The following is a 23,812-nucleotide window of genomic DNA, read 5'->3' on the forward strand; positions in this document are numbered from 1 at the left end:
TGAAGCAGTTAAATATCTCTTTTATTCAAATTAAGGTAAAGAAAATTTGGTATATCACTAAATCAGGCACCCCTCATTCTACATCAAAAAACCTATCTGTGTATTTGCAAAAAAGAACATCTAAATAGCCAAGAAAAATGGGTGCAAAACAAATACAATATAATATGCCGGTGACGACACCATGGTCGATATAACCACTACTCACAGGAACACAGGAGCCATTACAAGCGTAATTGTTGCGAGCATTTTTATAAGGACGTGAAGGGAAGGCCCCGCTGTGTCCTTGAATGGATCTCCAACACTGCAGCACCAGTGAGAAAAATGTAAAACAAGATCAATGAACTCAACCATTATGTTAAACTTGAGTTGCAATCATTAGATAAATGGGAAACAAAATAAAACTAGCCAAAACTTGAGCCTGTCATCCCATCCTCCACTTTGCAATCAATAATAATCCCTTACAGTGTATTTGAATTTCATTTCTAATTTATTTTTGGTGAATCAATACCAAAAAAACTAATGACATCAGGATTTTTGTCAAAAACTCTTCAATAGTATTCAGCAAAATAACTTAGATATCTCTTTCTCAGGAAAAAAAGAAAAAGAACATAGATACATAGGACAAATTGATCATATTTTGGCCCCCAAAAAATGTAGATTGGTTGGTAGTAGTTGTTTTCTTATAGTCATATAAAACAGTATTCTTCACCCTTGTTTTTCAGTAGAAGTCCAATTCATTTCAAGTTCTTAACAATTAACGAGAAAAAACAAAAAGAGCAGTTCTAATTGGAATAAAGATGGAAGAAAAAGAAAAGGCACTGCATTAGGGGAGAGTATAATTTAGGGCCAATGAAATTATAATACTATAGAAAAGAGAACAAATAAGACTTACGTGTCTCCAGTAATTGCAGCTTTATGAGATTCGCTTCCTTTACCACCAAGAGCACCCGTCTCAATGTACTTCTTTGCATTGTCCCAAGCACCACCTGCTGTGTTCAGGAAAAGAGCCATGAGAATACCGGAAACTGTTGCAAACATCAGCATTGAAGCAACAACTTTAGCCCCAAGCAGAGGTTGCCCGGTGTAGTATCCCAAAATCCGGAACAGAAGACCTGCAGGTGAGATTAGCAAACATATTATTTCCTTCATTTTTCTTATAAGAAACAAAAATTAACGATGCATTATCAATCCCTAAAAGGATGAAAATAATTAGTGGAATTAAGTCGAAAGGAAATAAAAGTTTCATTCAAGTGATAAAATGAACATAACCCAAATAAATACCAAAAATCACCAGCTGAAACAAATTGAATGTTCCCCACACAGACTAATCAATCACACCATTATTTACTTCACATATAAAGAGGTAATATGTAAAGGTGTTGATGTGGTATTTTGCCAAAATTCTGGTATAAACAAATTTCTTTATAGAATGCTTTTCTGTAAGCAGAAGAAAATGCTACAGAAAAGGTCAATATTAAATATTGTAGACGGAAAACATTCTGTAAGAACAATGAGGTGCAAGAAACACTAGGCCAAAAACAAAACAACAAAGAAAGAATACAATCACAAACCCACTCAAATTATGTTCATCAATATACTTAAAACAGAAACTAGAAACAGTAGTAACTCACCAACTGCTATAGGTGAAATAATAGCCAAAGCACCAGGTTTTATCATTTCCCTCAAAGATGCAGATGCTACAATAGCAACACAACGACCGTAATCAGGCTTCTCTTGGTAGTCCTGTGGTTATTATAAGGTTAGAATTCCATCTTGAAACAATACAAAGATCAAAACAAATAAAGTACCACATACCACTAGGGGAAGGGAATAAAGAAAACTCACCATTATACCAGGCCTCTCAATAAATTGTCTCCTCACTTCTTTGACAACTTCTTGAGCCGTACGGCCAACTGCTGAGCAGGCCCATGCACTAAATAGATAAATAAGCATAGAACCCAATAGCCCGCCAACAAAAACTTCTGGAATGGCAATATCTACCTGAAAATATAATGAAAGTTGACCAATTTAAGTGCTTGAAATAAGGGGAAAAAAACGTCTAATGTACAATTCTGTTACCTCTGTAAAAGGTACACGTGCAAATGTAGAAACCTCATCCATATATGCACTAAACAGCAGGAACGATGCAAGTGCTGCAGATCCAATTGCAAACCCTTTAGTTGTTGCTTTTGTAGTGTTACCTACTGCATCCAAGAGATCAGTGATCTCTCGAACACTTTCTGGCTGAAAGGACACATTTGTTCTTATGTTAGATAGGCCAATTAAATGAAAATAATATATATAAAGATTTCATCCCTCTATACTAATGGAATAGATAAATTTCTGTTTATTACAAATTCCAAGGTTACCTGCTGACTCATCTCTACAATTCCACCAGCATTATCAGCTATAGGACCAAACATATCCATAGTAAGAACATATGCAGCAGTGCTAAGCATTCCCATTGTTGCTACAGCTGTACCAAAGAGCCCACCAGTTGGATTTCCAGTTTCATCTACCAGTCCAGAGGTTTGACCCAACCAAAAGGCTGAGATAATAGCTACACTAATAACAAGAACAGGAAGAGCAGTTGACTCCAGACCCAAACTGACACCAGCGATTATATTTGTCCCATGACCCGTGGAGCTAGAAAGAGCTAAAGAGCGTACAGGTTCATGCTTGTAGTCAGTGTAATACTTGGTAATCCGGACAAAAACATAAGCTGTGATGATACCAACTAGCCCACATAAGGCAAAGTTAAACCATGCAGTAGGTGCTTGTTCAGTGTAAAGCAACCAGCGAGTAGACTGAATGATTTGAGAAACCACAGCATTAAAATATATGGGAGGAGGATGAAAATGGCCAGATAATATTGCTACTTTACAAGTGTTTCACTTTCTTTTTTTCAGTTGAATAAATAATTTTTAGTAGAAAGCAGTTCAGCAGCACACTAAGATATCAAAGAAAAATAAATATGTTTAGTTGTAGATGAGGTATTACCAGGCAAAAGGTCAGTACAGCTAACACAATAGTGATAGAATATCCTTTCTGGAGAATTGCCATGGGATCTTCTATAGCACCTTTCGCACCAGAATCACGAGTACCCCGAATTGAGAAAATTCCAACAGATGATATAACAAGATCAAATGAGTGAACAACAAGAGGGAACAATATGAAGCCCGTTGGATCTGCACAAATACAGAAAGTCTTTAAAATAAGGGCCTTTTATGAAATCGGTCAAAGTCGACATCCTCAAGTAAAATTAAAAAAAGTAAAAAACACATTACCTTCAATTTTACAACGTCGAGCCATTGTTCCCCCCAGAATCATAGCACTGATTATTTCAGCAGCAATACTTTCAAAAAGATCAGCACCTCTAGCTGCACAGTCGCCTACATTGTCCCCAACCTTTCATGTAATTATTTTAAAGACCAAAGTCAAATCAGCAAATTGAGAACAGAAACAATTAAACAAAAAACGCAAAAACAGAATCTGCTTGGAAAATAGTTCTCGCGTAAGGCTACTATAGACATTAAAATGTTATTGTACTTATGGGTATCTAGTGTATCTGAACAATTATGGAAGGATGTCTAGTTTCAAGGCAAATTTAAAAGCAATATATATGAGGAAAAGGTTGGAGGAGGAAGGTAAAATATGAAACATTATTCACTAAGATTTCACTTTCAATAACATTTTCACAAAACTCATCCAAGTTCCATTTTCCCAATTAGACGTATCATTCTTTCTACATCAGCAAGTCATTCTTTTTTAGCTGAAATATTTTCTTTAAAAGAAAAAAGCACTCACCTACATCCCACACTCAGCTCAATCTAAAATGCCACATGTACCACTTGACAAATACACACAAACCACTGTTACAGTGTAACTGATTGAGTTGAGGGTGGCTTTATTAATACAATGGCTCCATAACAAAAAGCCAAAATGACAAAACTAATTACCAGATCTGCAATAACAGCAGGATTTCTAGGATCATCTTCAGGAATGCCCTGCTCTACTTTCCCAACAAGGTCAGCTCCAACATCTGCTGCTTTTGTGTATATTCCACCACCCAATTGTGCAAACAGGGCAACAAAAGAAGCTCCAAAACCATATCCAACAAGAAGAAGAGGCACTGGAAAACAATAACTCAAAGTCAAGGGCATGTTATGTAATATAATAGAAATGGTAACTAGAATCCAGACATATACAAGTCAAAGAAAACAAGTGTGAAAAAAAAAACTATAATAGGGATAAGCTAAGCTAAGACCACATGTCCATATTTCATTCGCAAGGAAAACCAAAATAACATGTGACAAGCAAGCCATAATAGTGATAGCACTTGATACTAGTTCTAGAAAGAAAGAAACATGGAGAGGCAAATTGGTATTTACAACAGTGATCTAGGTGGAACGTGAGTGCAATTAGTCACCACTAGCTCATTAGTTTACTAACATACTAATAACAGCTAAATGACAGTGAAAAGTTTCTAAAAGGTAGATAGACAATACTATCGATTTAAATCTGCTAACATGATTGCTCCAATGATCTAGAACAAATAGTAATTAAACACACACAGAATTCCACTTTGCTTTAATGATGTAAAATTTGCAATATGAATACTTTGATTGAAAGATGTAACATGTAGCATTACAATATAATCTATTCCAGCAGAATAGGATAAATAAGAATTATAAGAGAGTAAGCAACTTTATTTGGAGTGATAAAATAAAATTTATGCCTAGAAAAAAGAAAGAAAGGTGACACCTACAATCAGTAACCTTCATTCCACCAGGTGTATCCACCCCCAGCCAAACATAAAATGTGGCATACAGAATTGCTATGCCAATTACAGCCATACCAACAACAACCATAGCAGAAAAACCACCAGCTCGAACAGCTATCTGCACATAACATTTTCCCATATGTTGAAACTCTGAAACACTTTTAAGAAGTAGTCACACTGAAAACAAACCTGCAGCGCCTCTCTTGCAGATCTTCTTGCAGCACTGGATACTCGAACATTAGCACGGACAGAAACCCACATCCCAACATACCCTGCAGCACCTGAGCACAAAGCTCCCAAAAGAAATGCAGCTACGGTGATACATGCAGAAATATACCTACATCAGCAATTGGAAACATAAATATTTATTGGCAAAGGGTTTGATGGAAGAAATAAGAAGAGGGTGAAAGGAGAGTTATATTATCACCTCCCAATACCAGCAGCTTCTTGTTGAGGAGTTATATCGCGAAACAAGTATATGCAAAGGATAATTAGAGCTAGCAAAAAAGCCATCTTAGAGATAGTTCCATATTGGGTCCTAAAGAAACCTTCAGCTCCATCACGTATAGCTTCCGATATCTGAAAAAACAAAAGAATACCAAATAAGTTAGGTATTTAACCCATTGATTATCGTGAATTGAGAAAAACAAACAGAATGAGGCCATACTTAAAACTAATTCATTTAAAGTAGATATACCTGGACCATCTCAGGAGGCCCCTCATCCTTGGCGAGTACCCACTTAGTAAGATATATTGACAAAAGAAAGCTGACAATACAAACAGAGAAGACAAACAGAATGATGGGAGAAGTACGTGCCCCTACATAAAACACTGCTCCTAACCCCAAGAGCAAAATTACAAAAAGAACGCGAGTGTTTATTCCAAGTAGGACTCGGAAAATCTGTACAAACAAACAAGTTTCATGAACTCAACATAAGAACCCGTGTAACAGAAATACCCATGGGGTGCAATGATGACAAAGAAAACCACACAAATTTTTATCAAGTGTATAACAAAGAAAGCAAAGCTTGCATGAGGAGAAAAAAAGAAAGAAAGATAGATATAAGTTTCTGGCAAAGTAGGAATACGTGAAACAAAAATGTTGTAAGATCACTACCCATGGGGTGTAAGCTTTGCTACGCATACTGGGAAATGTTCTTGGCTTGTCTTGGTAAGACCCTAGATTGCCACCCTCCAAATCCTCACCCATGATCATTGTATGGGCTGAATTTGCCCTTCGAGCTACAGGAAAAGGGTTGTACTCGCCACTTTGGGGCAAGTCACCCCCTGAACCTGGTCGCTGAATTTTGAAAATTTTCTTTAGCCAGAAAAATTCAAGTGCGATTTCACCTGATGCAAGTGTCGAAGCACTAACACGTTAATCAATCAGCTGCCACCCTCAATAACTTAAAAATTATTATGGTAATATCTCTCCAAAGATCTTCTTTGCTGAGCCAATTCCTACGAAATTAGAAACAGCACTCTGTTGATATCAGTAAAGAATAAAATGACTAGCTAAGTTTGATAGTCAAATTTTAATGTATCAGAATTCAGAAGCAACTTTCTTCATACATGTCATATGACAGTTAAGACAGTTAAGACTTATTGCTAAAAATGCAGAAAAAACTTCCCAGTTTAAAAAAGAGTCACCATTCAGATTTTGTAAACAATGAGCAAAATGTTACATCCGTAAAGATATCAAAATAATGTCTCTCTATAACTCAGTATGTGATATAAGAGTCATAGGAATTTAACCATAGGTATTGTACTTCAAACTTTCAATTTGTTTTACAAAATCCGTAATGGCAAACAATAAAGTTGTGTTGAATTTCATTATGTGAGGTCTCACAGATACATATTATCTAATTGCAAGTTTACACACGAATAACTTTAATATAAAAACACATTATGGATTAGAAACTTGGTTTGGAAAAACAAGAAGTGAATTAAAAGGAATTTTGGTAATTTCAAAATATGATTGAAAAGATGCTTAAAAATCCTTCAAAAAAGAAAGTTATAAACAATATAGAAATATAAAACAATCGCCATCACTGAATAATTCACGGACAACAATATTAAACACAAAAATTCATATGCTTCATTTGACTTTCCAAGAAAATGCAAGAGAAAAACGAACAACATTAACGGATAGCTCGCTCACCTGGGGATGATAAATCCAAAAACAAATAAAAAAGAAACAAAGCAAAATGAAGACATGAAAAAAAAAAAAATAGAAACCAAATCAATTCCAGTTTCCATACCCAAAAAGATCTGGGAAACGAAATCCCTCGGACCTCAACTACACATAAGACATCAATAATCGTTGACCGTATATTTCTCAAATGTGATAGGGAGAGAAAAAAATGAATTGCAGAGAGATCAACCCAAATCAAAATGAGAAATCGTAAGGGTGGAAGAAGACATTACCAGCAAATAAGGGTACGAATGGATATCCCTGACCGTACGGCTCACAAATGCTCCCCTCTTTCTTCCTTTCTTTGTTTTCTCTTTCTCTCTCTCTCTAGAAGAAGGAAAGATTTTCGTAGCAGAAGCTTTTTTAGAGAGAGAAACTCGAAGACTATTCTCAGAAACTGGAAATAATAATAATAGGAGATTTGGATTCGGATGAGTTAAAATATTAAAAATAAATAGAACTATTTAGTTTTTTTTTCTTGTCAAAAAAATAATAAAATAAAATACAAACGTGGGAGTTTCGATCTGAAAAATATTAAAATGAAAATCCAATTGGGTAATTATCATATCTCTACTATTTATTTAGCCATTCACTCTTCTAAATGTGTCAATTTATAATTAATATTAATATTATTGACATTGACATAAACAATATAGGATCTCCATTTTCACAAATTAAAAAAGGTGAGATTTGAATCATAATGTGGTACATTTCTAATGCAAGTATTTTCTTTCTTTTTTTTTTTTTGATAAATAAGTAATGCAAGTATTGATTTTTTCCAAAAACAACAAAATTCCAACCTGCATTTTATCTAAGTTATTATAAAAAGTAGACATATTCATTTCAGTTTGAGTTTTTTTTTTAACAAAATATCAGTTTTCTAAATATTTTACAAAACTGTTATAAAGCCATTAAAAAAAATAAAAAGAAAGAAAAAAAAATATTTTACACAAAAAAATATCCATTGGTACAAGTTAGGAATATACTAATTTGGAAAAAATACATTTTAGTTAATCTTTTTTACAAAATAAGACTACTGATTTATTTATTTTAATCTATCAGCTTTGTTTGGAAACAAAAGTCACTTTCACTTTTAATGAATATTTTAAATAAAATAAAAGATTGGATGGAGGGTTCTGTTGATGAAAATAAATTAAAACAGGAGAGAAAAGGTGAAGAAAGTTGGGAGAATATGCCAACGCAACTTATCCAATGTTAATAGGCCACGTCACTAATTATATATTAATTGTCCAAATCTCTCTTTGAGAATCATTATTAATAACACTAGTAAAAATTTGGTATTTTATTTAATGATAATTAAATTATAAGAGTATAACAAATTTTAAATTTTGATATTTTTTATATATATTTTAATAATATAAATTATAATTTAGTAAATTTTTATACAAATGTTATAGTAAAGAATATATTAAAAATTGATAAATTATCACAAAAAAAAAAAATAGAGATATACAAAAGATATTGGAAAATTTACATTCCAGTACTTTAATTGCATTCTTTTTACAAAAATATGGTGTTGTCATTTATATATGAAAATGTACCGTTTTTTATACCGTTATCAATTTAATTCAATTTTTTTTTTAAATAACTGGATGGGACGTGTGATGTGTGATGACGTCATCACATCACGTCCTGCACGTCTTCCATGTTGTAGTGTTCAACTGTTCACGCGCCACTTTTTTTGCATGTGTAATTCAAATTATGGACGGTTTTAGAGGATTGTAATCATTTTTTTTTTATTTTTATATTGTATTTTACCATTTTTATGGTTTTTTAAGTGTTTGTATAAAAGGAAAGTAAGTTTGTTTTATAAATATTTATTTTGAGCTTTTTTTTTTCTCTGTTTTCGTTTTATACAAAGTATAGGGGTTATGGTTTCTTCTTCTTGGGGTGGTTTATTTTTGTGTTAGCAAGAGAGTTTGAGTGCATCATTTTCGTTTATTGCCTTGTTATTATCATCTGTAAACCTAAAAAATGGTTAAAACTCGTTCCTCAATTTCTCCTTCGCATTCTGTAAAGGTAGCTGCTGATAAGAAGAAAATGGAAAATGTCTCTGATGATGGAGATCGTGATGATTCTGATCGTTCTGGTGGTTCTGGTGGATCATCGGATGGTAGCCGTGGCTCGGCATTGCAAAAGAGAAAAAGAGTTGTTGATAAAGTGAAGAAAGAAGATGTTCGAAATGTGAAAAAGATGAAGCAAGGATTCTTTGAAGATTTGCCTGAGGATTATGATAGTGAAGACTTGGAGGTTGAAGTTCGTAATGATTTGAAGGTATTTTTATGATTTTTAATTTTTTATTTGGTTGTATTGGGTTTACGATTTTTAGGGATTTAATTTATTTTTAGATTTTATAGTTTATTGTTTTATGTTTTTAAATGTTTTTGATGTTTGTTTGTAATATTTTTTTTGGTTTATATTGTAGTCGGTTTTTATTTGTGGTTTTTTGGGTGTTGTTTTTATTTTGTTATTTTTCATGATGTTTGTAATCTATTTTGTTGATTATAGGTTTGATTATTTGTTTTTAGGTTACTGTTTATGTGTTTTTTTGGTTTATTTGTTAATTTGTTTCGATTTTGTTTATTTAGGTTATGTTTAAGTTTATTTTGTTTTATTTCTGTATGGTTATGGTTTATTTTTGAGTTTTAGATTTTTGATGGGTATTTTTCTTGTTTACTATGGAAAGTTTTGGCTTACAAATATATTTTCTGTTTTTGTTTATTATAGGGTTTGATTATTTGTTTTCAGGTTATTGTTATTGGTTTTTTAGTTTATTTGTTAATTTTTTTTCGATTTTGTTTATTTAGGTTTATGTTTAAGCTTACTGGTTTATTTTTGTATGTTTATGGTTTATTATAGTTTTTTAGGTATTGATGTGAATTTTTTTTTGTTTACAGTGGAAAGTATTGGTTTACAAATTTAAATGATTATTGTATCCTGTGAAGTTGTTTATTGATGTTTATTTTTAGTTTAATGTGTGGATTTCTTTGTATATCATTTTTTTTACAGGAATGGGATTTATATTTCAAGCGTCGGTGAAAAGATTCAGGGAAAAGTGATGTTATTCCCTAATCAGGATAACATTGTTGTCAAAAATATTAATTCCAAGTTGACTAAAGATCAACGTAAGTTGTTTCGTGATACTTGTTTTGGTTATTTTTTGGATAGCCATCCTGTTGGTTTCAGTCTCAATTAGTTCATAATGCCTTACATAGGGAGGTATATCAGAAAAATGAAAAAGAAATGTGGTTTAAGTTTGGTGATGAGAATTTCAGATTCAGTTTAGCTGAGTTTGCTGTTGTTTCTGGTTTCTTGTGTGTTGGTGATCTTGGAGATTTGAGTAAGTATACACACAGAGAAAATGCTTTTGTTGATCGATATTTTTGTGATCGAATAGGATCGTTAGTCTTTGTTGAGCATAGGTTTATGTATAGTGATTTCAAGTCGGATGAGTATCTTGTGAAGATGGTCGTTTTGTACCTTGTTACTAATTGTTTGATTAGTAGTGTTTACTCAAAAAAGTTCTGTTGAGATTTTGAACATAATTGGGGTTGATGAGTATGGTAGTTTTCCATGGGGTATACCAGTTGTTTGAATTAACTTTGCACAATTTAAAGATTGGTACGAGGGGTGTTATGAAGGGAAAAGGTGTTGCTAAGCCTCTTGCTAAGGTTAAAGGGAAACATTTGGAAAAGGGTCCTCGATCTTATAAACTTACTGGTTTACCTTTTGCATTTTTGGTTTGGTTGTATGAAACCATTCCTTTGTGCTTGAAGGCAAAGTTTTGTTCCTATGATTCTGGTAAACCATATAGGTTTTGTAGATGGAAGAGTATTGGAAATCCTAATTCAAGTGAAGTTGAGAAGAAAGTTCTATCTTCAAATAAGGTATTTTTTATATTTTGTAAATTGTTTATTTGTTGTTTTTATTATATTTTGTAAACTAATTATTTTTTCTTATTTTGCTAGCCGAAAGGAAAACATATTGTGCCTGCGAAAATGAAATAAAAGGTTTATTGGAGTAGCTTCTTTCGGAATGGAGTTTATTGGCCGAGAAGAGTCAGATGATGACTTTGATGATGTTCCATTCTCAAAGTTTAATGTTGATAGAGTTGGATCTTCTGGTGTACAGAAGGAGTTTACTGGTGGGTTTGATGTCGATGGTGTGATGCGTAAGATGAAGGAGTTTATTTCTAGGCAAAGAAGGCGATGAGTCTATTGAAGTATTGAATAATGTGTTGGAGGGTAGATTCAAGGAGTTGCAGTTAAGTCTTCAGTCGTATATTGACTCAAAGATCAGTGAAGGCTTGGTTTTTTTATGGAATTGAAGTTTAATGAGTTGAAGGAAGCTATTGAAAATGCAAAAATTTCTAAAGATGGAAATGATAGTCCTGATGAGAGCGATGGCAAGGTTTGATTATGTTTATTTTATTAGTTTATTAGATGTTTCTTTGTTTTTTCATATGTTATTTTGATTTTGTTGGTTTTTTTTTTTTTGTTGCAAGAATGATGATTTAAATGATGTTGAAGTTTTTGATGTGAAAAGTCAAGATGCAATTGAAACTGTTGGACTCGATGAGAATATTCAATATACTCAGGTTATTCTTGTTTTGTAAACTAGTATATTGTTTTTTGTTTATTAAATATTTTTTGTTTTTTGAATATTTTTTCTTTATGTTATTAATGTTTTTATTGTTTAATGGGTTTTTTTTTTATTTTTTTGTAGGTTTTTAATGATGATGCTCCTTCATTTGATATTATGAGTTTTATTTCTAGTAAACCAATCAGGTTTACTGAAGAAAAAAAGAATACTGATAAATTGAATGATGAAGAACAGGTTGTTGATGATCATGGCCTATTTAAGGATGTTGTTAAAAAATCTAAGGAGGATGAAGATGATGGTGGTGATGACCAGGCAAGTTTATTTATTTTTTAGTTTTTTCATTATTTAGATGATTTGTTACTATGTTGTTTGTTGTCTCTGTCAAATGTTTTTTATGTTTGTTTTGTATATTTACAGGGTTTGGGGGGTGGTGATGCTGTTAAAGCTATTGGTTCAGATGGGACAAATAAAGACAATGTTGAGGGAAAGAATACTGAAGAAGCAAAAGATGTTGCAGATGGGAGTAATAAAGATAATGTTGAGGGCAGAGCAGTTGATGTAGATGCAAGTGTAAATGATGTTGAAGGTGTTTCTAGTAAGGGAAAGTTGTTTGATAGTCAAGGCAACGAGGATAGTATCACCGTGTATGCCTTTGGAGATTATAAATGAAAAGATTGATGCCTATGAGGGAAGCATTAAAAAGGTTTGTCATTTTTTGTTTACTGTATACTTTTTTTTTTATTTAGTTTATTTTATATTTTGAATCATTTTGTCATGTTTAATTATTTTTATTTTTTGTTTTTAGGATAAGTCTTTAAATAAATTAGAGGCAACAAATGCTGATGTTTTATCTACCTATGGGTTGGACAAGGTTTGTTTACTTTTTTTTTTATTCTTGATTATGTTCTGAGTATTGATTTTTGGTTTACTATGTTTACATATTTTTTGTTTTTTTTTTGCATGATATTTTAAGACTGATGTTGTTGGTGTTGAGAAGAAGCATGGTTCTCAAGAAAGCTTTTCTGTATCTACCATGGAGGTTGTTAATGATCATTTGGTTTCCTATGAAGACAGTTTGAAAAAAGTTTATTTTTATTTGTTTATGTTATTTGGTAGTTTGTTTTTTTTTTTTCTTTTCACTTACTTTTTTTTTATTTGTTTGTAATTGTTTTGAATGCTAGGGAAAGTCTATAAAATTGGAGGAAGAAACTCCTACAGTTGGAAATAGTGAGAGGAAACCTAGTTCTGTATACAACAGTCCGTATGCCACAGAATTTGGTTCAGGTAGTATTAGTAAACCAAAAGGTGGACGTCCTGGATCATGTGCTTTTGGATTTGGCTTTTTCAATGTGATTGATGATGTGCAAGCTAAATCTTTTGATCAGTGGTTTAAGATTGGGTTTAATGATAAAAACAAAGTGAAGAAGTTTAAAGAATGTCATAGGAAGCTTAAGGTTCCATTGGATTTTGTGGTTTGTCAAATTGATGATAAGATGTGGTTCTATGATTTGCTTACTGTTGGGAAGAACTTGTCATGCTCGGTTAGTGTGTTATTATATATATATTTTTTTTTTGTTTATTGTATACTTTTTCTGTATATTTGTTTATAACTTTGGATTGTTTTATGTTTATTGCAGCATATTGATGTTTGTTTCTACTATTTGAGAAAGAAGTTAAAGTATGACCAGTCTGTGAAAATTTCTGGTAATACTACTGATTGCTTCTTTGCTTCTCAAATTTTTGAATTATATAATGAGTTTGTTGCAAGTGGTGAAAATGTTGATTCGATTAAGAAGGATTCTAAGGCAGCTGCATACATAGCGGGTTTTTATATGTTATGCAATAAACCCTGGGCTGAGCTTGATTTCGTACTAATGCCTGTTAACGTGATTGTTCTTGCTCATTGGATATTGTGTATTCTTGACATTAAGATGAGATGCTTAAAAGTGTTGAATTCTATGAGGTTTGGGAGGTACAAGAACAACTCAGAGAGTTTTGTTCGTGCATTTTCTGTAATAATTCCTATCTTACTGTCACATGTTAATTTCTATGAGGGGAGAAAAGATATTGACAGGAGTAGTAAGCACTGGCAAGGTAAAAAAGATACTGATGCGTTTGATATTGTCGTGGTTGATAATTTGCCACAACAAGAGGATAGGTAACTATCTTTGTTTTTTTTTTTATATTTATGATTCTATGTTATTGTTTATTTTTTGTTATCTGACAATTGCTATGGGTTTATTTTTGTGATGTAGTGATTGTGGTGTTTTTATCATAAAGTATGCTCATTTCTTTATGCATGGATTGATTGATAAGATTCCTAAGAAGTTGGACATTGCATTCACTCGTAAGAAGTTGTGTGTTGATCTGTTTGTTCATGCAAAGAAGAAGGAGTTGGGTGGGTACGAGTCTACTTCGGAGCATCCAGGAAGGATGCCATAGTTTTATGTAATAGAACAACATGTTGGAAACCTAGTTTACATTTTTTTGAACTTTATGTGTATTTTTATGTCATGTTGTTTTGTTTTTAGGTTTATGTTTGTGTTTGTTTAAGAAACTGTTTGGAACAGTAATATTTTAGGAGACTCTTGCCTATTTTAATTTTGAAGTAACCTTTTGGTTTACTGGCACAGTATGTTTGCAGTTTTTATGTTATGTATTTCTGTGAGACAATATGTTAATTTTTTGGATTTAGAAATTAGTTTTAGTGTTCTGGCTTTTTTTATGTGATTTTTGTTTAATTTTGTTTGATCTTATAAACCAATGACATTTCTGTATACCATTCTAAGTGGTATAAACCAATGTGATGGTTTATTAACCTTTAAAATGGTTGTAAATAAATTACAGTTAGTAACTGTTCATATATTTGGTAACTTGTTATTTTTAACATTTTATTTCATATAGAGGAGGCAAAAAAAAAAACTTACTTGAATCTAAGCGAATTGTAATCATTTTATTAAAAGTTTGTATTAATACATTGAAAAGCTTTATCAACTAACAATTATCATTGTAAATTGTTTTTGTATACTGTCTATTTAGTAACCATGTTTGATGGTTACCAACATTTATTCATTTTACCTCAGGATCTTATGATCTTTTTCTTTTTCTTGGTGGTTTTAGTACTGGGTCATTTTTACATGATCTTTTGTTGTGTCCTCTCTGGCGACATTGACCGCATACCACTTGTGCTTTTGCTTCAAGTCCAGTTTTGTATCGTTGTTTCTTTGGTCTTCCCAAGAAGCCTCTCTTATGTTTAGGTGGGAGGACTACAATATTTCTTATTAAATCTGGTATATTCCATGATGTTGCCTCACCTAATGGGAGTATACTGTCTTCATATGTTGCCATAAAAGCTTCTTTCGTATAGTAGTATGAGCAATATTTGTAGCAAGACAGGTTCCTTTTGCTTAGTACAGCCATTGCATGAGAGCAAGACATTTCATCATATTCAAATCGTTGGCAGCTGCATGTTTTATTCTCCAAGTTTACTATGTGAGATCTGTTGTTGTCGTGTACTTGGTATACCAGAAGGTTTGCTGTTTCAACCTGTATTAATCAAGTAAACGATTATTAAGTTTACAACAGAGTAAATATGTTTGTAAGCAATTTTTATTTTTCTGTATACATAATTACCTTGTACTTTAAACTCATATCTCTTTGTTTCTTTAATGTTTTTTCAGGTATTTTTGCCAGTGTTGTTGTAGTTTTTTGGGCTCTATTCTTGTTTTCCCAATACCATCTTTGCACCAATGAATGTAGGCATTCTAGTAGAGTTGCGATGGGTAGGTCTCTTACTGCTTTCAAGGCTGCATTAGTGATTCAGCAATGTTTGATGTCATTGTTTTGTATCTCCTGTTCATGCCATATAGTCTTGTCCACTTTTCGACACCAATTTCATTCACCAAGTAATCTCTTATTCTTACATCTATATTGTCCAAGTCTTGCATGCTCTTTTCAAAATCTTCTATGTTGTAAGCTTTAGATGCACTATTAAATGCAATCTTGAGCTCATCACCTCCTTTTTTGAATTTCATTTTTATATTCTTCATCAAATGGTAACAACATACCCCATGCATTATATCTGGAAAGGTCTCTTTTACTGCTTTTAGTATACTCTCATGTCTATCTGATACGATGCATTGACCTTCTCTTTCGCCATAAGTTTCCTTTATTTTGTGAAGAAACCATTCCCAAGAGCTGTCATTTTCGGAATCTACTACTGCAAATGCAAGTGGGAATATATGTCTATTTGCATTTTGTGCACTTGCTATCAACAAAGTGCCTCCATGTTGGTTTGTCAAAAAGGTTCCATCTGTGACTATTATTGGTGTACAGTGTTGCCAACCTTTTATTGAAGCACCTACTGCAAAGTATAGATATTTGAATTTGTTATCTTCATCTGTTACTAGGTCTGTGATTGTTCCTGTTTCAAAAGTAACCAATTAGTTTATAGTATAAATTCCTATATAGCATATTAGTACTTTATGTTGACGAAGTATTTTATTACCTGGGTTTGATATTTGCATCATGTATAAAATTGATGGTATCTCACTGTATGATTCTTGTGGGCAGCGACGAGCATCCACAATTGCCTTTTCTCTAGCTCTCCATGCTTTTTGGTAAGATATAGAGACACTGTAATCATCTGCCATGTCATCCACAATTTCTGTTGGAGTGTAATCTCTTTTTGGGTTTACAAACTTGTTTTTTATAACCTTTCCAACCAGGTTGCTTGTAGCTTGAGGATGGTCTCCAGAAGTGATGTCCAATGAACATGTATGAGTATGCTCTATTTTTCTTATGATAAACATGTCAGTCTTTCCATGTTTTGATGCTAAGAATGTCCAGTTGCAGTTATCATCAATACAGACTAGTTTATAGTCTAGTTTTGATGATCTTTTTACCTTGAAAGGTTGATTGTATCTTATTGAGTGAAGGCTTACTGCTTGTTGGAGGGTTTCCTTGTTTGCAAAAACTTGGCCAATGTGTATTTCAGCAACTTGAGGATTTAAAATTATTTGATTTTCTTCGGAGCTTTCTTCCATCGATATTTGAGTTTGTTCAATCACATAATCTGCCATCTTTGTTGCATATTCTGTTCTTGTTGGTAGCAGTTGCCTTGTTTGTAAACTAGTTTCCCCATTGTAGGTATAGTTTACTCTATCATTGTGTTCATTGTCGGTTGTGGATGTTGAGATGTTAACACGAGTATAGGATATTTGGTCTCATCATCATTTTTCCTTCGTATTTGTTCATAAAACTTGCATCCACTATCGTCTTTGATTCTTATTGGTGGTATGCCTTCAGTTGCTTGAAATTGAAGATCAATCGTATATTTGTTTGTCCAAATTCAAAGCTTCGTATACTATGTGAGAAAGCTCATAATGTGAACAATCTGTTGGAATTAGTATACCTTCGACTTCATAATCAACGTATGTTGTTTTGTCAACCCAAGTTCCATTGTAAAAAAGAATCACTGTTCTAACATCCATGTTCCTGCGTGATTTGTTTAGTTTAATCATGTTAAGTATTGTATACAGTAAACATTATGTATATACAAAAATAATAAACATGTAATAGGTGTGATGTTCATAAACTAAATTTTATATTTATTATAGTAAGGTTTATATGCAGTTTTACTAATTAGATGACTATATGTTGAACTATAATGTTGGAGCGATTACAATTACGAAGGTTTATAGTGTACTGTATTTTTTAAAGTACTTAGTATTGATTAGTTTACTATCAGTTATGATTACAACTGGTAAACTATCTGATTAGTACTGATTAATTGTCAAATAATCATGTTTAACAGAATTAACAAACATGATGGATTTTTAGGTGTTTTCAGGAATTGGAAGGTGTAATGTGTTATAAGCAGTAGTATGTATCGTAATGTATAATAGGTACCTTATTCAGATTTAGTTTTCGATGTTGTAGTTGACGGACTTCTTCTTCTTCCTCGAAGCAACGATTTCTGGTTTTCGATTTTTTGTTTGTTGTGATCAGCTCATAGGTTTATTGATCGATTGAATTGTAGGTCGAATTAGAGAGACGATGATTTGCTTGTTGTATACAGCAACAGTTTTGAGAGATATGATGATCGATTCTCTAATTTTCAGATTCGTCGAGGTCTGTATTTTTCCGTCAATGGTGTTTTTTCGTTCAAGGTTGGTTTGGTTTCTGTTTTTCGTTTTCGTGTATTATTCCTATGGTATTTATAGCTTTCTGTTTTAAACAGTAGAACCACGCGCAGAGATGGCCGAGAAATATGGAATTGTGGGCGCGTCTCCTTCATCGCCGGTGGTTCCAAAATTATTGAAGCTAATCACGGTAAGCTTGATGACGTGTCACGGCATACACATGGATTGTTTTCATTTAACGTTTTTTCTGTAATATTAATGTATATAATGTATATATATAAAAATTTCCCAAAGATATTTGAATATAAATTTATATATATATAAAAAAAACTCTAACTACTATTTTAAAATCGTTATCATTATTATATTTGTAGTCGTCACAATATTCAAAATAGATGTCATCACTAAATAAAAGAAATATACCAGATAATTATTACCAAATATTGAATAAAGCTATTTTAGAACGCGTCATAAAAAAATATATACATATATAGATATTTTTTTTTTTGTTATTTTGAAACTTTAGTTGTGAGATATTTTTTATTTTTTTTAATAAATATATATTCTATATATTCTCAAAATAAAAAAATATATAATGAGAATATATAGAGACACGATTTTGTCTTGTTAGTGTATTTAATGGGATTTATTCTATGATGTACCATGACCGTTAGATGGATTGGTTATTTGATTTGAGGGCATATATGGGTATTTAGGGTGAAAGAAATTGGTAACCGGTTAAGTTTTTGTAATAAAAAATTAATAAATTTAAAAAAGTGAAAATTGACATGACCACCATCAGTCATATCAACCTCAACCGTCCTCCACTCTTCTTCTTCCTTCTTCACTCATCAACATCTTCTACTTCAAACTTCTTCTTCTTTCTTTTACATTAGGGCAAAAACTTCATTTTTCATTTTCATTTTAGCTTAGGTAAAGCTCCCATTTTCTATTTTCTTCACTTCTTTTCGTGTACATACTCTGAGGGAGCAAGTGTGTGGTGTACATTATTCGTGTTCTACCATTTTTGTGGTTGTTACAGTCGTGGGTGTCGACGGTTGGTTCTACAAGTAAGTTTCTCATGTTCTACTTTTCATGCTTTTCGTTCTTCGCTGTGGGTAATAAAAAAATAAAATCTTTTTTGAGGTCCATTTTCGTGTACTCCATTAATACAAGTGGTGTAGTTTTAACAGTCTCATTTTCTCTCAAGTACGACATTAGGGATTCAAGTGACCTATTATTTCTCTGTTGAGGTATCTCTCTCTCTCTCTCTCTCTCTCTCTCTCTCTCTCTCTCTCTCTCTCTCCGTGCATGTGTACTGATTTTGAAGTGTGCATTATACTGCATTGTTTAATTTTTCATTACCCACAGTGAAGAACGAATCTGTTATTTTGTATTTTGATTTATGTATTTTAGTGCAATATAAGACTTGCATTGTTTAATTTGATTAAAGAAATCTCTGTTTGTTGATTTGGTTGGATTTTTATTTTTTGGGGATTGGATAATGTTGGGATTTTATGCTCTAAATAAAATCCATTACAATCTAATCTGATTTGCTATCAATAAAAGATTAGAGTCATTTATGTTTACATGTTGTTTTCATGTTTATGGTTTAATATATATACAAAATCTGTTAAGTCCAGAACATATAAGTCATTTACAATTACAGTGATGTCAACACAGTGGAATGTGATTGTGATTATATGATTCAAAAGACAAAGTCCCTGTTTCATCAGTGCATTGGATTTACATTGATGTGATAATCAGCGATAAAGTGTACTTACACTTTGCATAAGTGTTATGTTCTTTCCAGAATATTGGCAAAGTATACTAGCTTCGAATGTATGGAGTATACATTGGACTGGACCGATATTGGTCTTAGTTAAGATATTATAATACTTACCGTTGTATCTGTTGGAATTATTTTACCAGGATCTAGATTTACTAACAAGTATGTTTGATTAACACCCTAATATAAATTCTAAAACAATGAAAATAAATACATATAAAGTTAGAAAACCTTACCGTGGGTGCAGCGAAATAATATGACTCCTTCCATTCAGATATCTAGCCCTTGATTCCTTTCTATAGCAGAGCATAATCAAGATCTGAATCTGGATCTTCTTTTCTCCTTCTTTGATGCAGAATTTCCATAGTCTTACATACTATGATTGAGGTACCACTTGATGTGTGTGGGCACTACTCATTCACTCAAGGAATTTCGAAATTTTTTCTCTTCTTTTCTCTCTTAATTTCATGAGCTATGATCATTCAAGAGAAGAGAACAAGGGCTGCTTTATATTGGGAAAAGGGAGAGCTCAACTTTCCAAATAAGCAGTTTCCTTTTTTTACTATGTAATTGATTAACTGCCTTATTTAGTGTGATCCACCACTTTCCTATTATTGCTAGGCTTTGATTAGCAATTAGATGGCAATTAAAATTGAAAATAATAATTGGGAAACAAGCAAAGAGGTGGCCGGCCATGGTGTGTTATGGGCCTCACTTGGATTTTACAGTTTCCTCAATTTTATTTCTATTTCTCCAAAAATGCCATTTTTCCAATTCTAACCATTTAAATGCCAAAACTAATTATTTAATAACTAAAATAGATTATTAAATAATATTGTCATTTAAAATAATTATTAATTAGACATACAAAGTCTCTCAATTAATAATTAAACCTAGAAACCCTTTTATTTACAATTTCATCCTTAAACTGTGAGAATTCACAAATTAGACATAGTCTAACTTTTAGAATTTTAATTGATTAATTAAAATCAATTAACTGAGTCTTACAAGCAGTATGGTCTCAACTAGTATGGGGATGATGGGTCTATATAACCGAGCTTCCAATAAGTCGAACCGAATTTACCAAGTAAATTCCCTAACTTATTAATTCCTCATTGAATCCCACTTAGAACTTGGAATTGCACTCTCAGTCATATAGAACGCTCTATATGTTCCATGATATAGACACGTCATCAGTTATCCATTGTTATAACCCTAATGTGATCAATGACCCTCTAATAGATGATCTACATTGAAAAGGCACTACTGTTACCGCTACACCTTCAATGTATTTTATCCTTAAAACACTTAGCTCCGTATAAATGATATTTTAGCAAAGTGAAATGAGATCTCCACTATTTATTTCTGTTTAGCCAAGCTCGAAGGATATCATCGTTTCACTTCTAAGTTCCTATAGAAGTTATAGATTCCATCTTTATGGTAGCGCTCCCACTCAATTATACTATCATGTTCCCAAAATATACGTATCACCCTGACCCAAAAGTAGGCTTAACTAACAAATCAAAGAATATGTATAGTACTCTTGAGATCGAACCTACCCATATCAGGATTAAGGTCATTTGATCTAGGATCAATAGGTGATATTGAATTGAATAGATATTACGGTAAGTTTTAATATATCTAATCAAAGTTCAATATCGGTCCCTTCCGATGTATACTCCATACATCCGATACTGGTAAACTTTGCCAATGTCCTGGAAAGGACATAACACTTTTCCAAGGTGTAAGAATACCTATCGCTGATTATACCATGTCAGTCTAAATCCAGTATTCTGACAAATCAGGGAATAAACTTTTGAACATATAATTAAGATTATATTCCACTTTGCTGACAACACTATAATTTTTAACAAACTCATATATTCTGGACTTAAAAAAGAATTCATACATTATATACATATAATCATGAAATAAATCATGTGAACCATGCAACATAAAATGTTATTTAGGGCATAAAACCCAACAAACTCCCACTTGCACTAATATAAAACAAAAAGTACATTTCAAATAATCATTAACACCTTGATATACGAATCAAGTGTAGTAGTAGTAAACTCCTCGTAATGGGATCTGACAGGTTGAATTAACAACAACCTTTTCTCCACCATTACTTTCCCTTAATCACAAAATCCTTGATATTGTGAAATTCCTCTCTATATGTCTACTCTTTTGGGATACTGGATTCTATACTTTTGGCAACTACTTCTTGGTTATTCAGGAAGTAACCCTAGTAGTTAAGGCAAGTTGGAACGGTGCCACAAATGTATAGAACTTTCCTTAGACTGAATAAGTATCTTTCCTGCAACTTTTAACATTCAGTCTCTCTCTGGTAGACTAAGAGATTTCAGATAGGTTTTTACACTTCTCCAAAATCATTACTCCACCCCCAAAGTAATCACCATCTTATCAACAGACTTTCTAGCACACAGGCAAGTCTCAAAATCTGATGTGGTGTAGTCTAAGAGTTTTAAAACCACCCTTATCGACTAACATATAGTTCCTCTTCTTAATCTTAAGATTTACTTGATTGTCTTCCAATGTTCCTCACCTGGATTAATCTGATACCTACTCATTACTCCCACTCAACAACAGGTGTCTGGTCTAAGGCATACTAAAGCATATCTGAGACCTCTCACTGTTGATTCAAGAAATTCTTTCATGGCTTTATCTTTTGTAGAATAGTTGAGACTTTTTCTTAGATAAATATAATCTATATCTAAGAAGTTGTGAAGCTTCTATAGATTGCCATTGGAAAGAAAATGCTCCAGCATCTTATGCTTGCATTAGAGTAAGTAATTACCAGGTATACCACAAGCCATAGGTTTAGATAAACTCAAACCTATAATACTAGGAACATGAAGTTTTGTTAAGTCCATTGAATAGACTCATTAACAAAAATTTCCTTTCATGTCCTTGTAACAGAAAACTTTAGGTTACTCCATGTGAATGGATCAAACCATAGTTCTATTAGCTTTCTTCTTAGTTTCTTATCTTGACAATCCATTACTTGTTTAAACTCACAATGAATTTTAATCACTAGTATCTTCCAAGTCATGAGAAGGTAAAGTTCCTTGAAACTCTCCCACTACGACAAGGTACCGTGAATTATGTCTAAGAAAACTAAATGGTATTGACCTCTTCGGTTGTGTTAAAACAACAGAGGCAGTGGGATCATCTTGTAACGAATAAGATGATAGAACACTTATGGAATCAAGAAAAACTTATCTCCTTTATTTGCTACTTTATTTTCAGACTTAGTCATTTTCTTAGAAAAGTAGTATTTGTTTAAATAAACACTTTGTTGTCTAATGACTATGGGATGGTCCACCCCTAATCACTTAGAATAGCTAACAAACATGCAAACCAAGGTTAGCAGTTCTAGCTTTTCTTAAGATTTCGATTAGGTCATCCATGAATCTAGTAATGATTTACATTAAGTATACAACCATTGCATCATTCTGAAATTTTATTTCCATAGAAGGATTTAGGCAACGACTAGTAACTAATCATCAATATGCAACTCGAATTTCTGGGGAGGTAAGTTTGGATATAATTCAAAAATCAAATTAATGATCTTTGAACTGCATATCTACTAACTTTTTCTCCACCCCTATCAATTCTCAAGATCTTTAACCACTTACCATTGCTAGATTTTCATGAAATTTTTCAAACATTTCAAATTTCTTTTGCATAAGGTAAAATCTAGAGTGATCGTTTTAAGAATACAACGAAAACTCATATCCACCCCTGAATGTACATCTATCTGCGAATGAGATGAACTTACTTTCAGTGGATATAGGCATATTAACTCTTTGCAGAGAATGATCTTGTCAAAACCACTATGAACAAGATACAAATGCCATAGATTTATAAAATGTGGTTGTATCTTTTAGTTACAACAAAGAGTTCTTAGAATAGTGCAAGTGGATTCTGGTCACAGAATACTAAACTCATACAGTTGAAATCCACTGAAAGAAAATGGTTACTAAACACCTGTGAAAGTGTAACTGTATAATGAGTAATTCTTTTTTGGACCACCACTACTAATCTAACTCTAAGTTTGATTTGCCCATATAAGTAGGAGATTTCTAAGATTGAGGATTTATATCATTTTGGGATAGAATTTCGGGAATATAATCATATGCATCATTTAATTTCGTAAGAGAAAATATGGAATGACTTTATATGAATTATAGACAATTCATCCAATGATATGTCATTAAGCTGATTCGAAATGAATAAGCTAAGAGGAATTAGGA

At 32.5% G+C, this 23,812-nt stretch overlaps 3 protein-coding genes across 5 annotated transcripts; 1 reads left to right on the forward strand and 2 right to left on the reverse strand.

Moving 5' to 3' along the window:
- Positions 1-7,559, reverse strand: LOC115712638 (pyrophosphate-energized membrane proton pump 2). The gene is made up of 15 exons (XM_030640943.2): positions 7,211-7,559; positions 5,901-6,244; positions 5,481-5,684; positions 5,211-5,362; positions 4,973-5,120; positions 4,769-4,901; positions 3,960-4,132; positions 3,288-3,408; positions 3,001-3,188; positions 2,370-2,807; positions 2,080-2,244; positions 1,846-2,001; positions 1,632-1,743; positions 893-1,112; positions 1-301 (listed from the first exon to the last, which is right to left on the reverse strand). Exons 2-15 carry the CDS (start codon positions 5,997-5,999, stop codon positions 202-204), a joined length of 2,409 nt encoding a protein of 802 aa, XP_030496803.1. The 5' UTR covers positions 6,000-6,244; positions 7,211-7,559; the 3' UTR covers positions 1-201.
- A 4,691-nt stretch (positions 7,560-12,250) lies between these two features.
- LOC133036694 (uncharacterized) lies at positions 12,251-14,232 on the forward strand. 2 transcript variants are annotated; one of them, XM_061113367.1, is made up of 5 exons: positions 12,251-12,303; positions 12,406-12,471; positions 12,574-13,141; positions 13,238-13,758; positions 13,856-14,232. In XM_061113367.1, exons 3-5 carry the CDS (start codon positions 13,094-13,096, stop codon positions 14,040-14,042), a joined length of 756 nt encoding a protein of 251 aa, XP_060969350.1. In that variant the 5' UTR covers positions 12,251-12,303; positions 12,406-12,471; positions 12,574-13,093; the 3' UTR covers positions 14,043-14,232. The 2 variants fall into 2 exon arrangements, with proteins under 2 accessions (XP_060969350.1, XP_060969349.1); XM_061113366.1 differs by having other exon boundaries at positions 12,259-12,471.
- Positions 14,233-15,120: 888 nt separating this feature from the next.
- LOC133029088 (uncharacterized) lies at positions 15,121-16,797 on the reverse strand. 2 transcript variants are annotated; one of them, XR_009687274.1, is made up of 3 exons: positions 16,108-16,797; positions 15,234-16,023; positions 15,121-15,146 (listed from the first exon to the last, which is right to left on the reverse strand). XR_009687274.1 is itself a non-coding variant. In XM_061113368.1 (2 exons), exons 1-2 carry the CDS (start codon positions 16,679-16,681, stop codon positions 15,401-15,403), a joined length of 1,197 nt encoding a protein of 398 aa, XP_060969351.1. In that variant the 5' UTR covers positions 16,682-16,797; the 3' UTR covers positions 15,121-15,400. The 2 variants fall into 2 exon arrangements, 1 of the variants encoding a protein (XP_060969351.1); XM_061113368.1 differs by having other exon boundaries at positions 15,121-16,023.
- Positions 16,798-23,812: the final 7,015 nt, after the last annotated feature.

The sequence above is a fragment of the Cannabis sativa genome, chromosome 4 (assembly GCF_029168945.1).
Source record: "Cannabis sativa cultivar Pink pepper isolate KNU-18-1 chromosome 4, ASM2916894v1, whole genome shotgun sequence".
Taxonomy (NCBI): Eukaryota; Viridiplantae; Streptophyta; class Magnoliopsida; order Rosales; family Cannabaceae; genus Cannabis; species Cannabis sativa.